The sequence below is a fragment of the Bubalus kerabau genome, chromosome 13 (assembly GCF_029407905.1).
Source record: "Bubalus kerabau isolate K-KA32 ecotype Philippines breed swamp buffalo chromosome 13, PCC_UOA_SB_1v2, whole genome shotgun sequence".
NCBI lineage: Eukaryota > Metazoa > Chordata > Mammalia > Artiodactyla > Bovidae > Bubalus > Bubalus kerabau.
Window position 1 is genome coordinate 39,584,101 of NC_073636.1, and position 26,761 is coordinate 39,610,861.

General features: G+C 48.2%; 1 protein-coding gene and 2 long non-coding RNA genes across 5 annotated transcripts in view; 2 read left to right on the top strand and 1 right to left on the bottom strand.

The window, feature by feature from the left end:
* The window catches only part of SLC24A3 (solute carrier family 24 member 3), a 431,954-nt gene extending 413,536 nt beyond the window's left edge, over positions 1-18,418 (top strand). Inside the window, exons 14-17 of the mRNA XM_055544094.1 lie at positions 3,238-3,352; positions 4,533-4,645; positions 15,114-15,179; positions 16,649-18,418. Of these exons, the coding sequence (XP_055400069.1) occupies positions 3,238-3,352; positions 4,533-4,645; positions 15,114-15,179; positions 16,649-16,798 (444 nt within the window). The 3' untranslated portion in view covers positions 16,799-18,418. The remainder of the gene's footprint in view (positions 1-3,237; positions 3,353-4,532; positions 4,646-15,113; positions 15,180-16,648) is intronic.
* A 2,062-nt stretch (positions 18,419-20,480) lies between these two features.
* LOC129625574 (uncharacterized) lies at positions 20,481-23,268 on the bottom strand. Its single transcript, XR_008701545.1, has 3 exons — positions 23,142-23,268; positions 22,005-22,210; positions 20,481-20,926 (listed from the first exon to the last, which is right to left on the bottom strand). It is a non-coding gene; the product is annotated as an uncharacterized LOC129625574 (long non-coding RNA).
* On the top strand, positions 22,876-24,382 carry LOC129625571 (uncharacterized). Of its 3 annotated transcripts, none has more exons than XR_008701540.1 (4): positions 22,876-23,315; positions 23,501-23,551; positions 23,633-23,740; positions 23,974-24,382. It is a non-coding gene; the product is annotated as an uncharacterized LOC129625571 (long non-coding RNA). The 3 variants fall into 3 exon arrangements; XR_008701542.1 differs by having other exon boundaries at positions 22,876-23,301; XR_008701539.1 differs by lacking the exon at positions 22,876-23,315 and having other exon boundaries at positions 23,340-23,551.
* Positions 24,383-26,761: the final 2,379 nt, after the last annotated feature.

Genomic DNA, 26,761 nt, shown 5'->3' on the forward strand with positions numbered 1-26,761 from the left:
AGAGTGTGGGGTCCGGGTGGAGGCAGGGAAGGGGCGGTGAAGACCACCAATCCCCTCTCGGTCCTTCTCCCCATGGACAGTCAGCTACATCTTCCCAGAGTCTAAGTTGGGGGGGGTGGGGGGGTCAGCAGACACAGCGCCACCTAGTGGAATTTCTCAACATCGTCCTTCAACTTGCGGAAACTCCCCTCCCCAGAGGGGAGCCAGGGCAGAGGTTTTAGCCCAGTAACTGTATCAGTCAGCTGTTGCTGCCATACACTGTGTAACAACCATTCCGTGGCTTAGAATCAGAAGAACTTATCCTCCTGCTCATGTGTCATCAGGGAGACTGTGGGTGACTGGTCTTACCGGGCACCAGCTAAGCAGTCTGCTTTCAGCTCAGCGTGGTTGCCTTTGGTTCAGGCAGCAGGTGGGGTTCGTGTCTCCTCTGTGTTTGCCCATTTTCTTTGGACCTGTGGCTACCTGGGGAATGTCTTTTCACAGTGGGTCACAGGAATGCAGTAGGGAAAAGGCAAATATGGGGGCCTTCTGGGGCCTTGGCTTGAGATTTCCACCCAGCCTCCATCTGCCAAGTATCTGTGGAGTGGGGGACATACACCTGACCCGCTCTGGTGGGAAGGCCTGCAGGGTCACAGGCAGCCAGCCTGGAGGTAAGGTGGGAGGTATGAGAAGTGACACTCCATCCATCATAGTCACTCCCCATCTCAGCTCAGTTTCTTCAACCAGAAAATGAAGTCACTGAACCAAGTGAATGCTCAAGGTTCCCTTCTGAAGCTAAAACAACGATTCAAGAGTTGGCATTGATTGAGGGACCTTCGCTCAAAAGCATTTCTGCCCTAAAGCCATCCTAGGAAACCCAGAGTGCACTCACTGCCCATGCACGATGCTCATTTTTAACTGGGGAGTGGCCCTAATTCATTATAATTGGAAATGGGAAGAAATTAAAAACCATGACATATGTACATCTAATTGTGCTTGAGCATCAGGTATAGATGAAATATAAATGCTGGAGAATTAAACTCAAAAGCTAAAAAAAGTTCTGAAAAGATTATTCTGAAAAGATCTAATTGTGCTTGAGCATCAGGTAGAGATGAAATATAAATGCTGGAGAATTAAACTCAGAAGCTAAAAAAAGTTCTGAAAAGATTATTTTGGAGTTAATAGCAAATGTGTAAACCTGACATAACTAATAACTAACTTATAATTACCCCTTGCCTTCAACATCACAGGCATACTTTTTTCAATCCAAATCGCATAGGCAGGGGTTTCTCCCTCATGCTGTGTCCATTACTATTTTTATTTGACCTTTTCGTTGGGTGCCAACTTTGGGGAATAGCATTGGTATCCCTGACCTCCAGGTGTCCAGTGGTTTTTCTCTGAAGTCCACTAACATGCAAAGTAGCTGACAGATCTTAGGCTCCCCCCCTTTCTGTTTGCCTCCTTCCACTCTGGGGGAGGTTCGGAGAAGCCCTGGGAAAGGGCCGGGAGTGAGGGGAGAACAGGAGAAACCCTTGAGACCTGGCACAGAGACCTGGAGAATCGCTTCCCAGCACGTTAGCCTCAGCTGTAACCATGGTAACCATAGGCACAGTGGGGACAGAGTCCTCTTCCTAGCTCGAGCCCCACGGAGCCAAACCAATTCGTGCAGGGACCCCACTGAGGGTGAGAACAGAAAAACACAGATGAGCAGGATGCTTGCAGCTCCATTGCACAAAAGGCTCCAGAGCAGCCACAAGAAACTGCTGTGTTTCCGTGTCTCCCTTTCCTCCCTGGAGCATGAAAGGCAGAGAACCCAAGGCCACCACAAATCCAGTCCAGCACTGGGCAAAAATGAGACACACAGCCTCTGCTTGAAAGAGACCAAGCCAGGCATACTAGCAGATTTAAATAACGTCCCCCAAACCTTTGGAGGGGAGGCCAGACTCTCATGCAGGGATCCTAGAGGAGCTGGCAGGAATAGGATACTGGCCACATGCCGTCTGCATTTCTTGCAGTTTTATAGAACGTGAGGGAGGGCGCATCCCACAATGACCTAACGTTTAGCTCCTGCATGTTGTCCTCTCCTGAGGCCAAGGCACCCAGAACGGGTCTCTTTCCACTCACTCACTTGTGCCACCCGCCCCTGGTCACTCCGTCCCACCCACTGCTGTCCTCCCAGTTTGCCCATCTGAAAACTGGGAGCCAGAATGAGCTCATTTGCAGAATAGAAGCATTGCCTCTGGTGTTGACTTAACCCCTCCCCCTGTGTACACAGAGGTGCTGCCCATGCCCACGGGCCTGCTCTCTGGGCAGGGGATGCCCCAAGGCTACTCGGAGAATGGAGATAACACCAGTAGGTATACCCTGGGGTTGTAGTGAGAGTTAAGTAAGTTACACTAAAAGTGCCCGAGTTCTAGGCAGATGTAAGCCACCGTGGCAGAGAAGGCAATGGCAACCCACTCCAGTGCTCTTGCCTGGAAAATCCCATGGACGGAGGAGCCTGGTAGGCTGCAGTCCATGGGGTCACTAAAAGTCAACTGGACACGACTGAGCGACTTTACTTTTACTTTTCACTTTCATGCATTGGAGAAGGAAATGGCAACCCACTCCAGTGTTCTTGCCTGAAGAATCCCAGGGACGGGGGAGCCTGGTGGGCTGCCGTCTCTGGGGTCGCACAGAGTCGGACACGAATGAAATGACTTAGCAGCAGCAAGCCACCGTAGAGTAGAGGGTGATGTGGGCAGATGATGTTCCCAAGCTGCCAGGAAGGGAGGAAAGGAATCGGCAGCTGACAGCTTTTCTTACTGGACTGGGTGGTGTTATTCAGCCCCCTCCCAACTCTTGTAAAGTCTCATCATGCAGCCAACCTGAGACTTGGACAGTGGATTTCCTAGCACAGCATGGCAGCCATCCATTCTGGGTCCCCAGAAACATCCTGAGTTCAAAAACTGTCCCGCTGTTGCCTTTTTCCAGCAACTCTGTTTCTCTTCTCTCAGGCCGCCTGCCTCACCCAAAGGAACGTGGGGAAAAGGCCAGTCTTTGGTTGGAAAGCATGGGCTCTGTAACTCCACCTCTCTGTTCCCTGAGACATTCCTGACCCTCTGTCTTTGACACGGAACACAGACGCTGCCCCTAGACCGCCCAGATTGCAGACTCTTCAGCTTTGGTGACAGAGTCGACAGGCAGGCAGGGCTGGCATCGGCCCTCCACTCACTGCCTCTTCCTGCCTCCCTTCCCCTCCCCCAACCCCGTTCCCAGGTCACGATCATCGGCTACACGCTGGGGATTCCTGACGTCATCATGGGGATCACCTTCCTGGCAGCTGGAACCAGCGTGCCCGACTGCATGGCCAGCCTCATTGTGGCCAGACAAGGTGGGGCCCACATGGGGAGGGCTGGGAAGGGAAACCAGGCCTCCCTACTTAAGGGTTAGAGGGAGCTTGCATGGCAGTTACCAGGGCACCGCATCCCAGCTGTGCAGGAGCGCTGGCCACCTCAGTGCCAGACTGGTCAGAAGGCTTCCTGGCATCAGAATAACAGGGAAACAAGCCAGAAGACCCACCCTCGAGCAAGGCAGAGACCCTTTCTATATACTAGATATACTATATACCTATATAGGTATACCATATACCCTTTCGTATACTAGGGTGTCCCCTCGTCCCCTCCAGGGTTGTATTGCTTCTATTATTAAAAATAGTAAGAAATACAGTGATGGCTGACATCTGCTGATGATAGCCCCACACTGAACAGAGCAATTTGTACACATGATCTTACTTAATTTAACAATTCTATGAATTAGGGGCAGTCATATACCCATTTCATGGATGAGGAAACTGAGCTTAGAGAGGATGGACCCCCATAGCCTAAGTGCCAGACGTTACTCTTCAGTGTGTGACAGACCCTTCCACCCTCAAAACCAAGATTACAGTCTACCCACCCCTGGGTGGAAGCCCCCCAGATGGCCATGTTCCTTCCAGCACCTACTCTTGTTTATGAACCTGATTTGTGCGGGAGGAGATTGGTTTTCAGCAAACAGTGTGTGGCTGCCACCCTTGGCAAAATGTCCTCCGCTGGTCCTCACAAAATTCTACTGGTTACACTATTTTCCTTAATGTTGCTCAGTTATTTAGAAGACTTGGATACGGCGTGGAGCAGATGGGTAATGTAATGACACTGAACTGTGCAGGTCAGTGAGCTCATGAGCCCTTTATAGACTGTTGAGTTTATTCCTTTCCACAGAATGGTTCAGAATTTTTGCAACCAGATTTAGTTTTTTGAATTACATTTAACCAATGATCATATTTGAAGTAAAGCTCAGCAGTTCAATAGAATGTGTATTTCATTCTATTTATTGAAAATACATATTCAATGACTATTTTATAATTGGAATCATCCTATAGTGATGGATGGTCCAGGACAGACCCGAGCACCTGGGCTGGCCCACCTGCCCACCAGGTCTCTGGCTGTCAGACCAGGGGCTGGAGAGAGTCTTCAAGGGCCAGGGCACCCCCCAGGGACCACCTTCCTCACTCCAGTGACCTCTTGTCCTTGCAGGCATGGGGGACATGGCCGTGTCCAACTCCATCGGGAGCAATGTTTTTGACATCCTCATTGGGCTCGGTCTCCCCTGGGCACTGCAGACCCTGGCTGTGGATTACGGATCCTATGTAAGTGGAATTTTCTCCCTGGTGACCTCGGCCACTGGGACTATGTCTCAGGGCAGAGGAGGTGTGGAAAAACTCGCATTGAGAGGAAACAAATTCTCCTGGCCAAGTCTTCTCAAGGTCAGGCCCACGTGGGGACATTCAGGACTCGAGAGCAGACGGAGCTGTTCCAAGCTTCGGGAAAGGGTCAGATGGTAAATACTTTGGGCCCTGTGGCCTAGATGGTCTCCGTCACAGTCGTCCTCAGCTCTGCCGTGTTGGCCTGAAGGCAGCAACAGGTGATGGCGGGTCAATAAACGTGGCTGTTTCAGTCCGACTTTTTGTATAGAAACTGACATTTGAATTTCGTATGACTTTCACATGTCGTGACACATTATGATTCTTTTCAAAACTTTTCAACCAATGAAAAATGTAAAAATCCTTCTTCACTCATGGACTCTGCAAAAACAGCAGAGGAGCCAGATTTGGCCCACAGGCCCTAATTTGCCAACCCTTGCTCTGCGGATTTGTTTTGCATGCAAAATATTTTATTCTGAAGGGAAGGACACAAAGTACACAACGCTATCTCTGCCAGGGATCTGGTGACCGTCACACTCCGCAGTGACGGCCCCACGATCTTTCTCAAGACCAAGCCAACTCTGACTCCAGGTGGATTTGCAGATGGGGACTTGGGAGTTCCAGCTAGATGTCAGTGCTCTTCCCCAGCCTGCCAAAGTGCTCCCCCTCTGCTAAGGGGCACTCCTGTCCCAGACACTGTCCAGAGATGGAGGGAGAAACTGCAGTTAGAGGTTTCTCTCTGTGTCAGGGAGGAAAAAAAGGATGACGCCTCTGCGATATTCATACCCAACCCAGTGTTGGTGCTTCTCTGAACATGTCACTGAGCGTGCTTTAGTCTATCTGTGTAATATGTTATAGGTAAGTGCGTTTTCCAAAGAAAATATCGTGGCTCATTTATCAGATGATGGTTGTTTCCAAGTTGCTTCCCTCGCAGCTGTTTCAAGTAGGGAGAGTGTGTCCATTGAAATTTCTAAACACATGGTGAGAAAGGCCATACATGTTTGGTTCATGCGAATCTACCTGTTGGCAGGAAGATTTCACCAGAGAGTTAAGATAAGCACAAGACATTGGAAGGAAGCATTATGTGTCCTAAGGAGCTGAGATCTCTTCTCTGCTGTCTGTGAAATTGGGAGACGATGTGGTGACAAAGGAGGGTCTGGGAAAGCTCCTTACAAGAGGTGACTGTGAGTTGAAGTCTGAATAACTAGAGAAGAGGCCGTCATGGAGAAACTGGGGCAGGGCAGAGCAAAAGCATTCCAGGCAAAACGAACAGCTGTGCAAAGGCCCTGAGGCAGACATGCACTCGGCCTGCTGGAGAACAGGAAGGGGCCCCATGTAAGTGGAACGGAGCAAGCCTGGGGGCATGTGGCCTAGATGCCATGCAGGGCAGACCATGTGGGTGCTCTTAGTTAATCAAAAATGACATTCAAACTGATGAGATACATAGATTTACATAATGACGTTTTCGATGGCTTTTATGAAATTCAGCTGCATGAGTTTTTTTTTTTTTAACTGTGTTTTAGTCAATCTTACTTTAATTACCAGAGGACTAAACATTCTTTTTCACATGTATTGGCCTTTTAGATTCTTCCTTCAGATAATTATCTCTTTATGCCCTTTACCCAATTCTCCATTAGAGGGTAATGGTTTTTTGTGTGTGAGTTGATTTTTTTTTTCATCTTTCCCCATATTGTTGTTTTTTTTTAAATTTATTTTATTGGACTATAGTTGATTTACAGTGTTGTGTTAGTTTCTGATGTACAGCAAAGTGATTCAATTATACATCTATATGCATTTTCTTTTTCATATTCTTCCCCATAAATCACACATTCCCACCTACATGTAAGGGGGCTCCAGGTCATTTATGGAGCTGGCTACTCAGGAAGGGGAGGAGACATGAATAAGTCCTGAGGTCCGGGGTGCCAGGTTGAGAGTGGAGTCCAGACAGGAGGGACCTGCAGGATAACCTCCTACTGGGGCTGTAGAGTGGCCACGGTCCACAAGTGCCCCGCTATTGTAGGGTCTGTCTCTCTGCCATCCCAAGCTGCCCCCTCCACTCCCTTTCATCCAGCCTCTGAGCTCCTTTTCCTGGGTCACGTGTGGACCGCCTCCCTTCTGGGTAATACATCCTTTTCTGTACTTCAACTGAGAACAGTATTTTCCATTTAAGCCTCGCTAGTTCCTTTCAATACAAGTCACCTTGATTCTGTTTTGCCATTCCCAAAATAATCTCCTGGGTTTTTCCAACAGTCCACAAATTAAACTTTCCTTTTTTTAGTCCTTTTTTCTGATTATAAAAGTAACTTATGATCTTCACAGAAAATTTGTTGTTGTTCAGTCGCTCAGTCGTGTCTGACTCTTCACAACCCCATGGACTGCAGCACTCCAGGCTTCCCTGTCCTTCACCATCTCCCGGAGCTAGTTCAAACTTATGCCCTTTAAGTCAGTGATGCCATCCAACCATCTCGTTCTCTGTCGTCCCCTTCTCCTCATGTCTTCAATCTTTCCCAGCATCAGGGTCTTTTCGAGTGAGTCGGCTCTTCACATCAGGTGGCCAGAGTTTCAGCATCAGTCCTTCCAATGAATACTCAGGGTTGATTTCCTTTAGGATTGACTGGTTTGATCTCCTTGCAGTCCAAGGGACTCTCAAGAGTCTTCTTCAACATCACGGTTCAAAAGCATCAGTTCTTCAGTGCTCAGGCTTCTTTATGGTCCAGCTCGCACATCCATACGTACTACTGGAAAAACCATAGCTTTGACTATATGGACCTTTGTCAGCAAAGTGATGTCTCTGCTTTTTAATACGCTGTCTAGGTGTGTCATAGCTTTTCTTCCAAGTCATAGAAAATTAGAGAAACTTTAACTAGAGAATTCTAATCAGGGAAAACTCTGGAGCAGAGCCTGCCCAGTTGAACTTTCAGCAGTGATGGGAATGTTCCAGCCATGGAATGTGGAATACAGTCAGCCTCTAGTCCCATGAGACATTCAAGCACTTGACATGTGGCTGGAACAAGACCGACTTTGTCCGACAGTCATTTACCCACACTGGTTCCCTACTGCCGGAGCCTGAGTGTGAGACCTTGTCCACTTGGCGTTTGCCATCCATGCAGCAGGACCTTGTTTAAATAGAGAATACATTTTATTTCCTCAATTGTAGGGATGAGCATTCCTCATACATCAGTAGCTCCTGAGAGTGTTGCTGTATTTCAGCCCAGTTAAATAATGTACATTCATGGTGGTGATTCTCAGACATCCAGAAAAAGTTAGGAGTAAAATCCCACAGGTATTGGTGCAGCTCAAACAGCCACTGCAAGCAGCTGCAGTAAGAGGTGAGTCTACCGCAGTTTCCATCTGCATGTCAGAGGAACCACTCTGGATCCTTCCGTGAAGGTGACCCATTTGTCCACGCCCTGGTCCCTCCAGAGCTTCCAGTGGGCCCTCTGGGCCAGCCCCCAACACCCAGCCACACTGTAGGGGCATGTGTAACTTCAAGCCAAGATGCAGAAGTTGCTCGGAAAGCTAATTTCAGGCTCATGGAAAAGCAAATTTAGAGGCTTATTGGTCTTGAATGTTTAGTCTTCCCTCATGTCCGCCTCCAGCTTTTTCCAGGACAGAGTGTTCCTTCTGAAGAGGACAGTCAGGGGCCTCCACCTGTTAGCATTTCAGTGACCCCATGACATCTTCCTGTCTCTCTGATATCAGTACTCAGTGGCTTGTGTGGATTTAATGGCTTCCCCACCCTCGCAAGCGAGCTGCTACAGTTCTGAAGCCATTTTTCCATCTCGCCTAGATGGATTTCCAGGTCATGATTACTGGATAATTACCACTGAGACAGCTGTTTTCTGCAAAGTATTAGGTTCAGGCATCTGACAGCAAGGAAGGAAGGCAGTTGCACAGATTTTGACATTTCTCAGTACTTGTGTCTTGCTCAGAAGCCAGCTAGCTACTTAAGTGCCCCCAGTAATAGCTATTTCTAAAAGTCGGTTTGGAAAATGAGTACTTCTTATCCCATTTCGGTGATAAGTCTCTCCCACCTGCTCCCACCAAACTAAGAAAGTCACCAGGCAGGCTCCAGGCAGCTAAGGCAAAATCTAGATTTCTGAGCTGGGGCTTAGAAACATAAAAGAACCCTAAGAAGCAGCAAACGGGGCAGCAAGGGAGTCTGTCTTTCCCTCTCTCCAAGCAAGAGTCCACTTTATTTCAGAATCCATGGAGGTAAAAAGAAGTGATTGGAAGCATTCTCCCCACCACACCTCTGTCTAGGTCACTCTTCTACTCAGACACGAATTGACTGCCTTCTCTGTGCTGAGCTGGTAGCCGTCGCTGGGGCTGCCTCAGTGAGCCAGACAGACACTGTCCTGTGCTCCTGGGGCCCCAGCCACTGGGAGGGCATGACCACACAGTGTGACCCCTGCCCTCCTTAGAGCTGGCCATGCAGCATTCAGGGCAGCACGTGGCGCTGTGTGCAGGGGCCAGGGCACCTGGATGCGCGTGAGGAAATGATCCTTACCCTGAGAAACTGAGATTATCAGAAGCAAAGCAGGTGAAGGTGAAAGGCTTTTTCTAAGCAAAGGAACAGCTAGTAGAAGACCCAAGATACGAGAATGTTCCAGGCACTGAAGGACCTGAGGACAGTTCCTCTGCTCTGGGGGTGTAGTAGGGGGGTGTGGGATGGACAGGGATGAGTGGCAGGGGTGAACTGGAGCCCAGAGAGGCCATGTGGGCAAGGACACTGAGAGCCATGGTCGTGGGGACAAGGAAGGGGGTGGTGTGATTGTCCGACCTTTGAGGAAAAGAATTCTAGCTGTAGTGTGGGGAAAGGGTTAGTTCAGTTCAGCTCAGTTGCTCAGTCAAGTCTGACTCTTTGTGACCCCATGGATTGCAGCATCCCAGGCTTCCCTGTCCATCACCAAGTCCTGGATCTTACTCAAACTCATGTCCATCGAGTCGGTGATGCCATCCAACCATCTCATCATCTGTCATACACTTCTCCTCCTGCCTTCAATCTTTCCCAGCATCAGGGTCTTTTCAAATGAGGCAGTTCTTCACATCAGGTAGCCACAGTATTGGAGTTTCAGCTTCAGCATCAGTCCTTCCAATGAATATTCAGGACTGATTTCCTTTAGGATGGACTGGTTGGATCTCCTTGCTGTCCAAGGGACTTTCAAGAGTCTTCTCCAACACCACAGTTCAAAAGCATCAATTCTTCTGCACTCAGCTTTCTTTATAGTCCAACTCTCACATCCATACATGACTATTGGAAAAACCATAGCTTCGACTAGACAGATCTTTGTTGGCAAGTAATGTCTCTGCTTTTTAATACACTTTTCATAACTTTTCTTCCAAGGAGCAAGTGTCTTTTAATTTCATGGCTGCAGTCACCATTTGCAGTGATTTTGGAGCCCCCCAAAAAATAATGTCTGCCACTGTTTCCACTATTTCCCCATCTATTTGCCCTGAAGTGATGGGACCAGATGCCATGATCTTAATTTTCTGAATGTTGAGCTTTACGCCAACTTTTTCACTCTCCTCTTTCACTTTAATCAAGAGGCTCTTTAGTTCTTCTTCGCTTTCTTTCATAAGGGTGGTGTCATCTGCATATGTGAAGTTTTTGATATTTTTCCCGGCAATCTTGATTCCAGCTTGTGCTTCATCCAGTCCAGCGTTTCTCATGATGTACTCTGCATATAAGTTAAATAAGCAGGGTGACAATATACAGCCTTGATGTACTCCTTTCCCAGTTTGGAACCAATCTGATGTTCTATGTCCAGTTCTAACTGTTGCTTCTTGACCTGCATACAGATTTCTCAAGAGGCAGGTCAGGTGGTCTGGTATTCCCATCTCTTGAAGAATTTTCCACAGTTTGTTGTGATCCACACAGTCAAAAGCTTTGGCATAGTCAATAAAGTGGAAATAGATGTTCTTCTGGAACTCTCTTCCTTTTTTGATGATCCAGCAGATGTTGGCAATTTGATCTCTGGTTCCTCTGCCTTTTCTAAATCCAACTTGAACATCTGGAAGTTCACAGTTCATGTACTGTTGAAGCCTGGCTTGGAGAATTTTGAGTATTACTTGGCTAGCATATGAGATGAGTGCAATCATGTGGTAGTTTGAGCATTCTTTGGCATTGCCTTTCTTTGGGATTGGAATGAAAACTGACCTTTTCCAGTCCCATGGCCACTGCTGAGTTTTCCAGATTTGCTGGCATATTGAGTGCAGCACTTTCACAGCAACATCTTTCAGGATTTGAAATAGCTCAACTGGAATTCCATCACCTCCACTAGCTTTGTTCATAGTGATGCTTCCTAAGGCCCAGTTGACTTCGCATTCCAGGATGTCTGGCTCTGGGTGGATGATCACACCATTGTGGAGCCAGACATGACAGAGGGCAGCCAGACCAGTTATGAAGCATTTGTAGGAAAAACAGAATATGTGACCTGGGGGAGAGAGCCCCCAGGGGAGCCAGGGTGGGAGTGCATATTTAAGCGACAGGATCCAGGGTTGTGCTTAGAACCAGATGAGGTGTGATGTGTCTGAGGGTCATCCTGGTGGAGACATCAGGCAGACAGTGAGATAAATTCAGAGGCAAGACCTCTGACAGTCAAGAGCGTTGCTATGGGTTTTTAAGCATAAAGCTCATACAGGGAGTAAGTGTAAACAGAGAAGAGAACCATGACCATACCCTGATGTCAAGTAGTGAGAAAACCATTCAGGGAAGGAGGCTGGGGGTGGTCAGCCAGAAAGGGCAAGGATGAGGAGACTGTTTCCAGAAAGACTGGCCACATGGAGGAAGGCTCTTCCCAAGGTCCTCCTTCCAATGCCGCTGTCCTCCAGCTGTCACCTCCTCCGAGAAGCCACCCAGCCATGTCCACTGCCTCTGCAGTCACATGGTGGGGGTGGGGTGTCATCTTCCCTCACCCTCTGAGAGCAAAGATGTGTCCGACTCAGCCAGTGCACCCAGAACCTACCAGTCAGTTCTCAATGCTACCACGTCTTCCTTCTCGAGGAAGAATGTTCTCGAGGATACACATTCTTGAGTCGATCTTCTGGTATGCAGTTTCTGTTCCAGTTGCCAGGCCAGTTTTTCTTTTTCTGCAAACTCTGCCCAACCCCAGGGCAGCTACATGGAGCTCTTCCCCAGTCCACTCTCAGTGAGGCCACATGGGCAGCTTGCACTTGACCTTGGCAGGAATACTGACACCATGGAAACCAGGAAAATGCAGAAACTATTCCCAGGGCCTGGCCACGGGCTGTTCCCACAGACCTAGTGGGGTAACTGGGGATCGTCTGGGGGCTTCACAATGAATGGTTCTTCTCAAGGCTGTTCTGACAAGGCCCTAGGGGCTGCAATGACACCACCCAATCCCCTTAAGGTGAATCTTGCTCTTTAGATTTTAGGAAAAATGAGGTGATATTTGGGGGGAGATAGGGTCTTTCCTGGGTCACCAAGGCGTGAAGTAGATTCAGTCTCACCATCAAAGTTTTAGATCCCTCCCAAAACCACTCTATTCTGAAGATGAGAATGGGGTGAGGACTTTATTCCGGGTGGGGGGGGCGGGGGGACCCAGTAGGGGGTGGGCAGGTGTGACCAGAGAGGTGGGTGGTGGCTCTTCCAGGGCTTGAGGAGGAGCCTCAGACACAGACCACAGATGCCAGTGTGGGCTCCAGGGAGTCAGGTGGTCCCACCAAGATGGTAAGGGGCCCAGAGGTGAGCATAGAGAATTCTTAGCAGGTGGAGAAAGCCCTGGCTTTTCTCCTGTGCCCTGCAAGGTGCATTGAAGAGTTTAGAATTTTCAGGCTGAAGCCTGACTCTAAGTGCAGACGTGACCCCTTACCAGCTCCCTGACCTTGTGTAATACTGCGATTTGTAGTAAGAAATTTATGTTTGGTCTTTTTTTCTAGCACAGAGCTCCTAAAAGCCTCAGAATTATCTTTTTATGTGAATGAGGTGACTTTAGGATAGCTCCTAAGGATGGAGCTGGTTGGCAGGAGAACCAACCCCTGTGGTTTGAGGGCTGGAACTTTGCTTCCCAATACTGTGAACTCTGGGGCAGAGAGAGGGGCTGGAAGTCCCTCAGTCAGCAGCAGCTGTAGATTTAATCAGTTGTGCCTCTGTAACGAGGCCTCCGTAAAAGTCCCAAAACGACGGGGTTCAGAGAACTTCTGGGAACACGTGGAGATGCAGGGAGAGTGGGCCCCAAGAAGCCTGGAACCCTGAGCCTTTTCCCTCACCTCGCCCTGCACGTCTCGTCCATCTGAGTCACATCATGTTTTAATAACCCAGTGATGTAGTAAGGAAAGGGTTTCTGAGCTCTGTGAGCCCTCCAGCAAACCAACCTAACCCAAGGAGGGGGTTCCTTTTTGGAACCTCTGTGTGAACCTCAGATCTATAACCTGCTCATCAGAAGCACAAGTGACAACCTGGACTTGTACCTGCATCTCCAGTAGGGGTGGGGGATACAGCCTTGCAGGGCTGAGCCCTAGCCTGTGGGATCTGATGGTGCCTCCAGGTAGGTAGTGTCAGATGAAGGACACCCAGCTGGTGTCGCAGAATTGCTTGGATGGGTGGGGAAACCTGCACCACACACACACACACACATGTACACACAGTGTGAGCTGAGTCTTACGCACACACACACACACGTACACACAGTGTGAGCTGAATCTTACACACACACGTGCACACACACACACACACACACTATGGGGAAACCCCCACCACATACACATACACACACACACACACACACACACAGTGTGAGCTGAGTCTTACTGGGGCTAAGGGCTTCACTTCCTGGAGCCTCAGCTGTCTCACCTTTACAGGCAGCTCAGGACACCTCGAGGAGCTGCCGCGAGAACTCAGTGCAGCCCGTGTGTGGTCACGCACTCCGGGGAGAAAGCTGTGTTCCAGTGCTTCTCTTCCGTCGGCTCATTCACTTTCTGACCTCATGCCACTGTTCAAGGAAAGCCCCCCACCCTGTGATGTTATATAGCGTAAAGTCCCAGCTGGATGTATCCATTTGGAACCCAAGCCTAAGCAAGTGTTCAAACCACTCAAGTTAGAAAATGCAAAGTGACAACCACATGTGTTCCGAGTTATAAACCAATTAGCGAAAATCCAGGGGCTTCTTGTTTTTCCTAAAAGAATTTGCTGGTCGGGTGGAGCTGACCTCAAAACATACAGAGATTTTAAACTGCAATGTGGGGGAAGTCAGAGTCTTTGAGGCTGGAGGTTCAGGTCCTTAAATAAAGGGTATAGGATTCAGGGTGCTGTTTTATGAGCCACATGCATGCAGGAAATTGGGGGTGATGCAGTCTCTGTGTGCATTTGCACTAAAAGACACATCCGTGGAGCCTAAATTCCTGTTGACTCAGGAACCAGCCAGCCTCCTGTTTCCTCTCTAGCAACTGCCAAGAGGGAATTGGAGGATGAAAATTCATAGTTTCGAAGGCAAGAAATAAAAACAACGTTAAATGTCAAGGCTGAACAATCCGAGTGTGTTGCCTGCTCTCAGAAGGGCATTGCCATGGGGACCGTCTGCCTTTGCACTTCCTGGGCCTCGCATCTGTGAGGCAGGAGCAGGGGATGCTGGTTTAGGTCCACACTGCACAGTTGAGGTTCCAAGTCTTATCTAGAGGTGAGAATGGTTGGTGAGATTGTCTGGCTTAGCAAGACCCCAAGAAACTGGTTTTTTACGGGGATAAGACTTACTGCCCTTGAACTTCCATGGTGACCCAGTGGTTAAGACTCTGTGCTTCTGTTGCTGAAAGCACAGGTTCTGATCAGGGAACTAAGACTATGTGTGCCTCATGGGAAGTTGCACTGGACAGGGCTCCTAAGAATTCCAGAAATTGTTGTTTGTATTTTTTTTAATCTTCAAAGTTTGCCTGTTAACCCCACTGTGTTACTGTGGAAAACAAACAAAACATCAGCAATTGAATGTTAACTCTTCTTTGCCTGTTCAAAATAGCAACCCTCACTCACCACTTCCCATCAAGTTCAGGTGAAGGTCACAGACATTTGAATGCAAAAGAGATTAAAAAGTTTAGTCATATTTTTCAAAATATTGCTCTCATGACCCACGTTATTAAATTTACCCTAAACGTTGTGTGTCGGGAAATCGGAAGCTCCCTGGAAGTCAAGTTCCCCAGTAAATAAGAATCAGGCCATGCCAGATGGAGAATTCAAGTGGCCACGGGGCAGTCAGCAAATACCGCTGCTGGAGGGGGAAGGGATGGGGCTGAGGGTGGGCCAGGCCAAGGTGCCCCCTGGGTGTCGAGGAAAGCGCCATTCCCACTGCAAAGCTGCCATTTGCCCTCCATCCTGGAGGAGGGTCTTGGCCTCACTAGAATTTACCGCCCCACACTTGGCAGATGTTTTGGGAGCCTAACTCTGTGTCATCCTCTCTTACAGATTCGGCTGAACAGCAGGGGGTTGATCTACTCCGTGGGCTTGCTCCTGGCCTCCGTCTTCGTCACGGTGGGTCTGCAGCTCTCTCCACTCTCCAGTCCCCACCTCTCCCCCCATCCCCTTGGGTTCTCTGGCTACAGAGTCTGTTTGGACACCAGATGGGCTTGGCCTCCTGGTGGATAGGGACAGTCAGCCTCAAGGTTGTCCCGTCTCGTGGCTGTGTCCTCCACAAATGGATCCTGGCAACCCACGAGAAAGCCTCCCTTTCTGAAAGGAGCCAGCCTCCTCTCAGAAGCACAATCTGTCTCATGTCAAACACAAACATTTATCAAAAGCAATAGGGGGAATCCCACTTTTTCTGCAAGATGAGGCTACAGAAGGTTATATTCCAATTAATTGACTATTCCAGGTTCCTAAACATCTCCATAAGTCCATGGATGTGACCAACACCCAAAGACTGAGGACAGACTTGCTGGACAGTGAATGCACTCTGATGCCACTGCACTGCCTTGGCCATCCATCCACTTGCATAATGTACTGTTCCAACTAAGTTGACGCCTTTGGTGGGAGCAAGTTCACACCACCATGTGGACTGACCCACCTGTCCCAAGTGTCTGATAACGTACACGTATGCTACTGAATTTCCACCGTAGGAAATGCAATGTGTTTTTTCCTGAATTGTTGAGGAACTATTTGTTGAATTACACCTGTCATGAGAACATACATAGGTAGAGAATGGGAATTCACAAGGGCAGGAGAGGTCATTTCCAGGACCAGCATGCAACTCCAACGCCAAGATTTTATCAAACCAAATAATACCTTACACAATAGTGAAAACCCATCTATTCATTCTTTTTAGGGGGTTCTTCAGGTTGGTATGACTTAGGATTATTATGCTTGTAACCGCCACACAGGTGCTTACTGCGGGAATTTCCCCATCTGGAGCTCACCACACTCCAATAGGTAGTCACTGATATCAGCCCCATTATAGAGACTGACAAGTGAGGCCTGTAGGGACCTTGTGTCTGACCTCTGAGTGCCAGCTGGCTTGCCGGTGCACTGCGTCGCCAGATGCTGTGGCTGGGCATTCCTGGGACAGGGTCTCACCACTGCCCCTCTGCCCTGGAGGGCTGTTGAAGGACTGAAACGAAGTAGGTCTGGGAGGAGAAGCAAGTTCCAATATCTGAAGTTTTCAGTGCGGAACTGACATCCCAGGGGCTAGGTCAGAACAGCTGGTTCAGGAGGAAGCCCATGCTGGAGACACCAGGACATAGACGGGATTTAGAGCCAAGGAGTCGGATGAGATCCCCCTGGGAGTGAGCGTAGGTGGAAGAGAGAGGCCGAAGTGTGAGTCCCGGTGCCCCGGACAGTCAGAGCTCAGGATGCTGGGGACAGAGCCGCAAGAGGAACACATAGGGAGCCGTCAGAGCGGCCGGAGGGAAACCCGGTGCGCATGCGGGGTCTGGGACGCGGTGGAGTAGGGGCTTCGTAACCCAGGAGGGTCCCCACGCCCTCTGACCCTGCTCTGTGCCTCGCAGGTGTTTGGCGTCCACCTGAACAAGTGGCAGCTGGACAGGAAGCTGGGATGCGGGTGCCTTTTCCTATACGGCGTGTTCCTGTGCTTCTCCATCATGACGGAGTTCAACGTGTTCACCTTTGTGAACCTGCCCATGTGCGGGGACCACTGACCCGCGGCCGCGCCCAGCTCGGCCCCTCCTTCTGTGCAATACAAGCGGGCGCCCGAGTCCGCCTCCGCGCTGCCCGCAGGCCTCCGCCCCCCTCGACTCCTCCTGGGCCCTGCCCCTACCCACTCTACCCTCCACCGCCTCCCGACCGGCCAATCCCGGACCCCCACCCCGACTCCGGCTCTGCCCTCCTTCCCCTGAAGACTCCCGACCTCCGCGTGAATTTTCAAGCCCCATTTTTGAACAGTGACTGATATTCTAGAAAAACTGGCTGCTAACTGGCCCGCGCCAGGCAAACTTAGTATATATCCCTCCTCCTTTTTTAAGTTATTGGATGGAAGACCGGCCTAATGTATGAGCCGAGACTGTGGAGAAGAGAGAGGAGAGGGTCCACGCGTGACAGGGAGCGTTTGGGATTCTCCTTAATTTGGGGGCTGATTTCTAGGTTCCTGAGTCTGGGGGTTTGGTTTGGGGGCTCCCCCCTTTTCTTCTTTTCCTTCCAGAGATGGTGACTTTTTTCCTCGCATCTTCTCTCACCGGGCTCTGGATCCTCACTGATCCACTGGACATCCCAGCTGCGTCCTCTGGGGTCGAGGCCCAGGTGCGTTGGAGCTTGTGTGGATTTAGTGCCCATCAGAGGAGCGGCTGGAGAGGCCCCTGGATAAGCTCCTTCTCGTCACACCCGGGGGCCTGCCCTGAGGCCCTGGGTTTTCTAGGAAGAAGACAGCTGCCCGCCTGTCCATTCTGACCATCACTCTCTCCCCAGTTCTTTCTAGCCTCTCAAGCAATAGTTGAAGCCTGCCTGCCCGGGTTAACCTCTCCATCCTGAGCACCAGGCAGCCGGCACGGCAGTGCCTCCCGCCTGAGACTCTGAGACTGCTCTTGGTTTGGTGTTTGGCGGGGCACGGAGTCTGACCCGGAGGCAGGAGTTGCAGACACTGGTTTCTCGGGAAGTGGAGAAGCGCACTTTGCACAGACACCGCCCCTCGTACTGAGTACACTGGACCCTGACTGCTGGCTCGAGGGCCAGCGTCTCCTCCCAGTCGCCACGCCCAGCTGCCCCAGCGCCCCGCTCCCTTCCCCGGGGGGTGGGGAGGGGACACAGGAAGGAGGAACGGAACTGACACCTTGGAAACGCAGAATGTGTTGGATGCAGACTCACTCAAGGGCGTGTTACTGCGGATGTTGCTGCCAATCGCTGCTCAGCAGCTCTGCTAGGTTCTGTCCGATGCTGAATTACTCCGCAGACAACTCCACCGAGTTGAGACCCACCCATGCTTGTTCACTTGTATTTATTGAAACTGTGGATTCTCGCCCCGTGCTGCCCCATGTATTTACTTTAAGCACTGATCACCTATTCATTCGGTATGGTTTTCCCCTTCCCCTGTACACACTCTGGTATGAATTGTAAAAATAACCTGCTACAAATGGGTTGAATGTTTCTGTCGCCGGTGTCCACCGAGGCCAGCCTTGGCCGAGGGGCACCTGCTGGCCGGAGGAGCGGGAGAGGGAATCACCACTTCGGGCTTTCTGAGCTGAGACACACTTACGGATTCTGTTACACATTTTGCACTGGTTTTACGGAGATTGTTTTCTTGGACGGATAGTGTAAAATAAACTTCTCTGTTCTGTATCTTTCCTTGAGCAGTTTCCTCTTTGCTTTCTCCCTGGAGTGAGGAGGACACAGGGAAGGTGAAAAGACGGTGTCATCGAATGTTTACTGTTTCTTGGTTGACGCCTCTGGGAATCTGGTCAGTGTCTGGCAGATTGCAGGTATGAAGTGACAAATCTTGGGTCCCCTCTGAATCTTGAAGGTTCTCTACTAGGCCTGTCATTCTTAGGATACGTGCGACGATGTGTTAGGAATTCTTTCAGCTGGACATAACAGGAAGAGCATTCCAGAGTTGACAGTGATGTCCAGCAGGGCTCAAGTCACCCTCCTGTCTGATTTTAGTAGATTTCAGTTGTGAAAATTAAGACTTCCCCAAGGTGGTTCCTTAAGAAGGAAAGAAAGTAATACATAATAAGCCATATTCTGCATGACTCTCAAGAAATCATTATCAGGGGACTTCCCTGGCAGTCCAGTGGTTAAGACTCCATGCTTCTACTGCTGGGGCTGGGGGTTCCATCCCTGGTTGGGGAACTAAGATCCCGCATGCCGTGAGGTGCAGCCAAACAAACAAAAGTCATTACAAGGATCTAAAAGTAGACCGAGAGGAGCAAACAAGCCAAGTTTCCACCTGAACCTCAATATAATTGTTTTATAGGAATCAGAAGAAAAATAGCTGGTAATTCACAGTTCCAAATTTATTTTTAAAAATCTCTTCCCAGGTGGTGGGAAAATACTAGGAACTTAGCTTTGTCTTGAGTGTTTACGTCTAAAAGTGTTTTATTCCTATATTGGTGCTTTTTATAAATACACGGTATTATATACCATATATTACCAGGGTATTACCATAATGTGGATTGGTGCTTTTATGTTAAATATTCTGTCTTACTGGTCTTGATTAGTTTTAGTCTTAGTCTTAAGCAAAGACATTTGATCCAAAGCCTGTTTTTTTTTGTTGTTTTGTTTTTGTTTTTTTTACACATTTGCTGTGAAACCTTGAGAAACCATAGTTCCAGGCTAAATGTCTCAGAGAGGAAATTCTGGGACTGGTTGTTTCCATGTTTCATGCACCATGATTGCTGACCTAGGAACTGGGCAGGGTTCCTTTCTGAAATGAGCCCCGGGCATCTTTCTGCCAGGTCTCAGCCATGCACATTGTGCCTTAAACTGCTGACTGAGAACATGCTTCTGACGGCTGTCCAGCAGTGCACAGCTGCTGATGCAGCTGTGTTCCCTGTCCTGGGATTGATTTATTTGGGAGAGGTTGGGATGAGTTAGAGGGAAGAACCTTCTTACAGTGTCCCAAACCTGCCGGTATCACCAGAGAAACCCTCTCAGCAGTTTTCTGGGCTGTGTTGATTTCTGTAAACTCCCAGGCTGTGATTTCATGCACAAGGGGACACCTCAGTGGCCCTGCCTGAATGGTGATGGGGGCGGGGAGTGGATCCTGAAGCTTGCACTTCTTCCTAAACAGCCTGGATGACCCCAGGGGGTACCACCACACACCCTCTTTCTAGGAAGTGTGTTCCCAACGTGGCCAGCGCCTACCAAAGTCACTGTCCCCACACATGCCCTTAGGTGGCCTTGCATACACTGAGAGGCCATGAAATTTCCGGATGGCTTTGCCACTTCCCAAAGCAAAGTGCGGTCCTACCCTTGAAGGGAGAGTGCACTTTTATACGTAGATGGTTTGTATTTACCTCCAAAAAGACCTGGAGAGCTGCTTATTATGTTTTCCTAAATCTGTGGCTTCTGACATTTGTAGCTTAGTCCTAAATGTACATGCTAGAGTTTGAGACTCTATGTATCTCAAAAAGCAAATGTGAACTTATTTTAAGCACTCAGGTTTAAAAAAAAAAAAAAAAAGACTAAATGTCTTTATTTAAAAGGCGGGGGAGGGCAGGGTAATAATATTGTAACGTCCAGACAGTTTTGAGTTGTAGTATATAAAATAGGAATAACATTCAACCTGCAATAAATATAATTAAGTGTAGCCTTAGAGCTTTACCTAATTATTCATGAAGATAGTCAGATTTGGGGCAGAGGGGACAGAAATAGGAAATTAGAGTTGGTAATGTTGCTCTTTCCAAGATTTATTTTCATCTTTTCAAAATAGGATGGTTATCCCATTAATAGATAACTATCCAATTCTTCTGACCCATTTTGATCAAGTATTTTGAAGTAGATGGGACATTGCCTTCTTGGATTTTGTGTCATCTTGTACTGATTTATACGTCTCATTTATTTTTATTTTCTTCAGTGGCTGTTCAACACACACACATGTGTGCACGCGCGCACACACACACACACACACCATCTATCTGACACCAGAACTCTGTATGAAAACAACCCAATGGATATTTGAAAGTTTTCCAATTATCCAGCTGTGTATTACAGTCCAACTGCAGGAATCCAGTCTATTCAGCCAAGTTTTCTCTAATAAATAAAATGCCGTGTGTTCATCGCATCATCATCTAGAGTTTCAGGCACTGCAGAGATGTTGGAAAAGTCAGGAACTAAGCCTGTAGACAAGCAGAGATTAGCAATGTGCACGAGATAAATTATTCCATGCCTCAGGATTGATTTCACATTGAACTTTGTGGTTCATTTCAAAACACAAGGCAGGATAATAAACCTCACCAAAATCTCTCAGATAGCTTACTGCTGCACTCAGGACGTTTATTTCCTTAGTAAAGTACACCCAGGCGTCCCATTAACTTTTTACTGAACCACAGTTTAGCACACGTTCTTGCCAAGTTGTAGAGGTTTTAAATATAGTGAATAACCATAGTTAATACTCATCCTGGCTTTTGTTTTTCTTTTTGCAATGGGTGGGAGGAGGGGGGAGAGGTAAGATTAGGGTTTCAGCATCTATGCCATTCAAGGCATAAATTGAAGTTATTTCGTAAGTGTATTCAAATATATGTGAATTACATTTCTTCTTTATACAACATCCATCTTATCCTGTCTGTCAAAAGCTGAATTTGGTGATATCACATCTTAGGTTTGTTGGAACAATTAATCCAGTAACTGATCCCAGAGAGCTGCATACGAATCCCACAATGAAATGTGACAAGGAATTTCTGGATCCGGGCAGTTTGTTTTTTGGGTATTTCTGAGCCATGCCTACAAGTCATTGCTAAAAAGAGCTGCACATGTATGAAAAAGTGCTTTCAACATAAAACTAGTATTTTTCAATTTTTGCAAAAAAAAACTGTATCCACTGTTTCATATCTTTCTTTTTGACACATAAGTCAAATGTTTCACCCATGATTAAGATGATTCATTCTTAAAACGCTAGATAATAACCCTCTGCTCTGGTCAGACACCTTTACTCCAACCACCAATCTGGGTTTGAACCCAGATGCCTGGTGCTTTATTATTAGAAGAATCTGTGTCCAGTGATTTCAGATATGTAAAACATTAATTCCATAATATCTAGTAATTCATTTCATGTCAGGTTGAATTGTTCCCTCCCGTTGCTTAGAAGTTAAATACAGTATTATTCAACTTCATATATGAAAAAATGCATTTACTTGCATTTACTCATCTTATGGTCTAAATCAGCATTTTCCAAATTTAATTATGCATCAGACTTACCTGTAGACTTGTTAAAATACAGACTTGGGGCCCCTGCCCCTGAGTTTTTGGTCCAGTGGTTCTAAGGATAGGCCCAAAAACTCACATTTCCACTATCCCTGCTGGGTCTGGGCCACACTTTGAGAATCACTGGTGTAAATGCGGTGTTTTGCCCATAAAGCCGTATTTTTCCTACAGCAGCATCTACCGGTGTCACTGGTGTGCAGCTTACAGAAAAACACACAATACAGACATAGATTATTCCTTTCATTCTTTCAACATTCCTTTTTCTTTCTGCTTCCACTGAGCTCTACGCATGGCTGAAAGTAGGCAAAGAAATATGATCAGTTCTTCAAAACCACATTCTCTATTATCTGGCAGGAAGCGTCTACTCACAGTCAAAGACAGCCTTCAAATTAAAACTAAAGCAGATCAGAGCAAATGGTTTAAGATGAAAATGCAGGAGAGTCAGGATTCTGGGTAAGTATTAGCTTGGGAGAGATCTGAGCAGGCTACCACCATTTTCCTTCCAGGTGAAAAAGATTTTGTTCTAAATCCCAACAACAGAAAGTAATGATGAATATAGGAGAAAATTTCAACACACAAACTCCGAGTTGCACCTTACAACTGTATCTAGCTAAGTTTCTAATCTAAACATATTCCACTGATGTAAATCCATCCAACACAGATGTCATGACTCCAAGAAAGAAGAGCCTGGCACTCGAGTCAGCTTGCTCTCACTGCCATGACCGGGGTTCAATCCCTGGTGAGGGAAAGAAGATTCTGCAAGCAGCACAGCCAAAAACAACAAAAAAACAATGCCAGCTAGAGATCCTGCCTAGGGCTCAGAAACCAGCATCCCCAGGCTGCCCAGATCAGTTTCCACCTAGAAACAACTGCCACTCCCAGGTGAGACAGGTCCAGGAGTGGCGCTGCCTGCAGCCAGACCTTAACTTGGTCTTGGGCTCCTGGCTTATCCACGAGAACCTCAGGGAACACACTGTGCTCCCAGATGACATGGTAAAAGCCACATTTTTATATCCACTAAAAGCGCTCAAGAATCAGGAAGTGGGTTGAGATATGACTCTGCACAGTTGGGGTGGAGGAGGACAAGGAGGAAAGGCAAAGTCTTCCTTCTAGAAATATAACATTTTATACTTGGTCTCTGCCCGTATGGGGTAGTCCCCAGAAAAAAAAGATGAGATCTCTCCCTGCACCGAGAAGCAACAGCATAGCCAGTCAAGTAACTTGTGTGCTCCTGGGGCAGTGTTGCCCACTCAGGCCCACGTGTGTCTTGTTACTATTCACTGAATGCAAGGTATTGTATTCAAGGTACTTCTTCATTTTTTTCCCCCAGACCCCTTGGTAACAGAAGCAGGTCTTTTACCCTCCCAGGCAGAATTCAATCTGCCACCTGGATGTTAACCAAGGGCACTTCTTAGGAAGAAGAACAAAATGTTTGAAGACTGAAAAAAGAGAGCCCTGCCAAGAAAACTCACTCATTTGTTATCAATCAGGCAAATCAATTCACTGGAGGCCTCAGTGCTTCGCATGCCCTGGATGACCAGGTAACAGGGTTGTACCTATGACTCTCAAAAGGAATTGAAGCCAATTCCGAATTTTAAACTCCATTTTGGTATTTGTTTCAGGAAGGAATTCTGGCCCTGTGGTATTTTAACCTAGATGTGCTGGCTGCACAGAAAGTTTCACAGTTTCCCCGCGTGAATCTGAGACAAGACAGCCTTTCAGGGTGAGGGGTAAGTTCCCCCGCACGCCCCCCTGGGAAGTGGCATCCTGTATCGCTGTTTTCCTGGGAGTTCCTGGCTGTGAGTCAGCAGTTTGGAAAGCAATGGAGGCCAGTCTCAAAAGCTGCCAGGTCCCTCTGCTTTCTCCCCCCACTTCACGTCCGTCAATTGTCCTGGTCGGTCCCACCTGGCACTTGGTCATGTGTCATAGCCTGACCTGACTTCTCCCCTCCCCTTCCCTAAAGGTGTGCAGAGCTGGGTTCCCCAAGGATTCTCATTACTGAAGCAGAGCAGTGAAGCCAACACACAGCAGGCACCGACACGGGGAGGGCTGGGTTAACAAGAGACCCAGGTTCTGTGATACAGGAAATAAAAATGGAACCATTCTAACCCAACTTTTGAGCTCTAGATAATGACATGGTGGCCATAATAGCATCCTTCTTCTTGCTAAAGGCGTAATTCAGAGGAGCCAGAAAGGTCTAGACATAAAGGCAGTTGGAGACACAGATCCCATAAAGATGAAATCGCTCAGCAGTAACTGTTTGCCTGGTTTTCATGGGCCTGCTTGGCCCAGACAGTGTCTATTTCCCATGGAGAGGGACATTCAGGGGGCAGAAGATACACAGAGCAGCTTCAGAGGGATACAGATGGCTATGAGCGTCAGAAAATGTGCTACCATAAAAATGTTTACTTCAGTAAATGAGGCAGGTTTTAATCTGGGGACCCTTGAAGCAAAGAAATGGCAGAATGGTATTCTGTTTTACCCTCAATGTCTGCAAAAACACCTCTTCTTACGTAAATAACTGGGCATTCTTGATACTTGAACATGGAATGTGTACACAGGGAAAGGAAGTTAACATTGAACTTTACAAGCACTGGACTGGAAGTGGAGAATGCAATGTTTTAAACAAAAACTGTATTTAAAATTGGCACCATTATAAAAAAAAAAAGTCTTGCATGAAGACTTCACATGACTGGTGTCTCAGGTTCCCAGTCTTGATTAGACTTTTAAGGTAATGCTGCTGCTGCTAAGTTGCTTCAGTAGTGTCCGACTCTGTGCTACCCCAGGCTCCCCCGTCCCTGGGATTCTCCAGGCAAGAACACTGGAGTGGGTTGCCATTTCCTTCTCCAATGCATGAAAAGTGAAAGTGAAGTTGCTCGTCATGTCCAACTCATAGCAACTCCATGGACTGCAGCCCACCAGGCTCCTCCGTCCATGGGATTTTCCAGGCAAGAGTGCTGGAGTGGGGTGCCATTGCCTTCTCTGTTTAAGGTAATAATAGTTGTTAAAGTCGCAATCTTGTGTCTCAGAGACTTCACTTGAAAATGCAAACATTAAAAAAGCTGTGAGTAGACAGAACCAAGCAGTGTTCCGCTGGCTCTTCAGAGACCCACCCCTACCCTGGAAAGTTGTGTATATTTTTTTCCCTAGGCAAAGCTTTCCTAGGCCGGCTGTTGCACAGGGGGAACTGAGAACACACAGCAGGTGTCCTTGCTGGCTGCCAGAGGGGGGCAGGCTTGTTCCTTATGCGGGCTGAGGGTAGAGGTATGTCCAGGGGCTGGTTGGAGGGGTGCCTCAGGTGTTTTGCCTCCCTCACCCTCCTCGGAGGTGCTGTGTGCAGGTGGCACGAGCAGTTGTGTATTGTGACAACAAGCCCAGAAGACTTTTCCAGGGCCTCCTGGCTGCGTGTCAGTGTGCGGGTCATGGTACTGAATTCAGTCCTAAAGCAGTGGTGGCTGGGCTCCACATTAGAATCACCTGGGGTGTGTTTCCGATTACCCATCCCCTCCCCCGCCGTCATTCTGAACTGGACGATCTGGTTACCTGCTTTGGGCTGCCTGGATGTTTCTTCCTGGGCCCCTGGTTCAGAACCACAGCTCATGGAGTATAATCAGACCATCTGGGATATTTGATTGTGCAGAACCACACAGGAATGCTGTGGGTCTTTGCTACTCAAAGTGTGGGTCGGCCTTCAGTGGGCAGCTTTGACTAGAATGAGAGACTTGAGGAACCCTGTAAAACGGCACTGTCCGCTGGAACTTTCCACAGGAATGTGACTGTCCTCCACCTCTGCTGTCCGATATGGTAGTTGTTGAGGTGCACGTGACTGTTGAGCACTCGAAAGGTGGCTTGGGCAACTAAGAATAACCTTTTTAATCTTGTTTTGTCTATTTGAATTTGCATGAGGAAAGCCACATGTGATGAGTGGCTGCAGAGCCAGTAGAGTATTAAGGGGCCGACCTGGCCAACAAAGATGGTCAGGTTTCCTGGGGGTCCAGTGGTTAAGACTCTGAGCTTCCAGTGCAGTGGCCATGGGTTCTATCCCTGGTTAGGGAACTAGATCGCGCATACTGCACAGCACAACCAGGGAGGAAAAAAAGCGGGGTAAAGTTTCTTCCTTGATGTTGAGAAGATGCCCAGGGGTCCTGAGGCTGGTTGGCTGGAAACAGGAGGTGCCTCAGGGAAGGGGTGCTCACAGGGTGCTCGGACCAGCAGCATCGCCCAGGGGCACGTTAGAAAAGCAGAATCTCAGACCCTACCCAGACCCCCTGAATCAGAACCTGCATTAAAAAAAATTTTTTTAATTCTTATTTATTTATTTGAGTTCACTGAGTTTTAATTGCAGCATGCGGGATCTTTTAGCTGTGGTATGCAAACTCTTAACTGGCATATGGGCTCAGTTCCCCAAACAGGAATTTAACCAGAGCCCCCTGCATTGGGAGCACAGAGTCTTAGCCACTGGACCATCTGGGGAGTCCTAAAACCTGCATTTTAACAAGGTCCTGGGTGATGGATATGAACATCCAAGTTTGAGAAGCTCTGACGGTAAATGTCACTCTGCTTTCCAGGGGACAGGTGACCATTTACACACATACTGTTCTAGAAAGTCACTCTGCATTGTTGGCACCTGAGAATAGTACAGGAAGTACCAAGTGGGTTTCCCAAATAGGTCATGGAGAGCAACACACTTGAAATTGGAGATGGATTGGTTTTCCCAGTAGTCACGTATGGATGTGAGAGCTGGACTATAA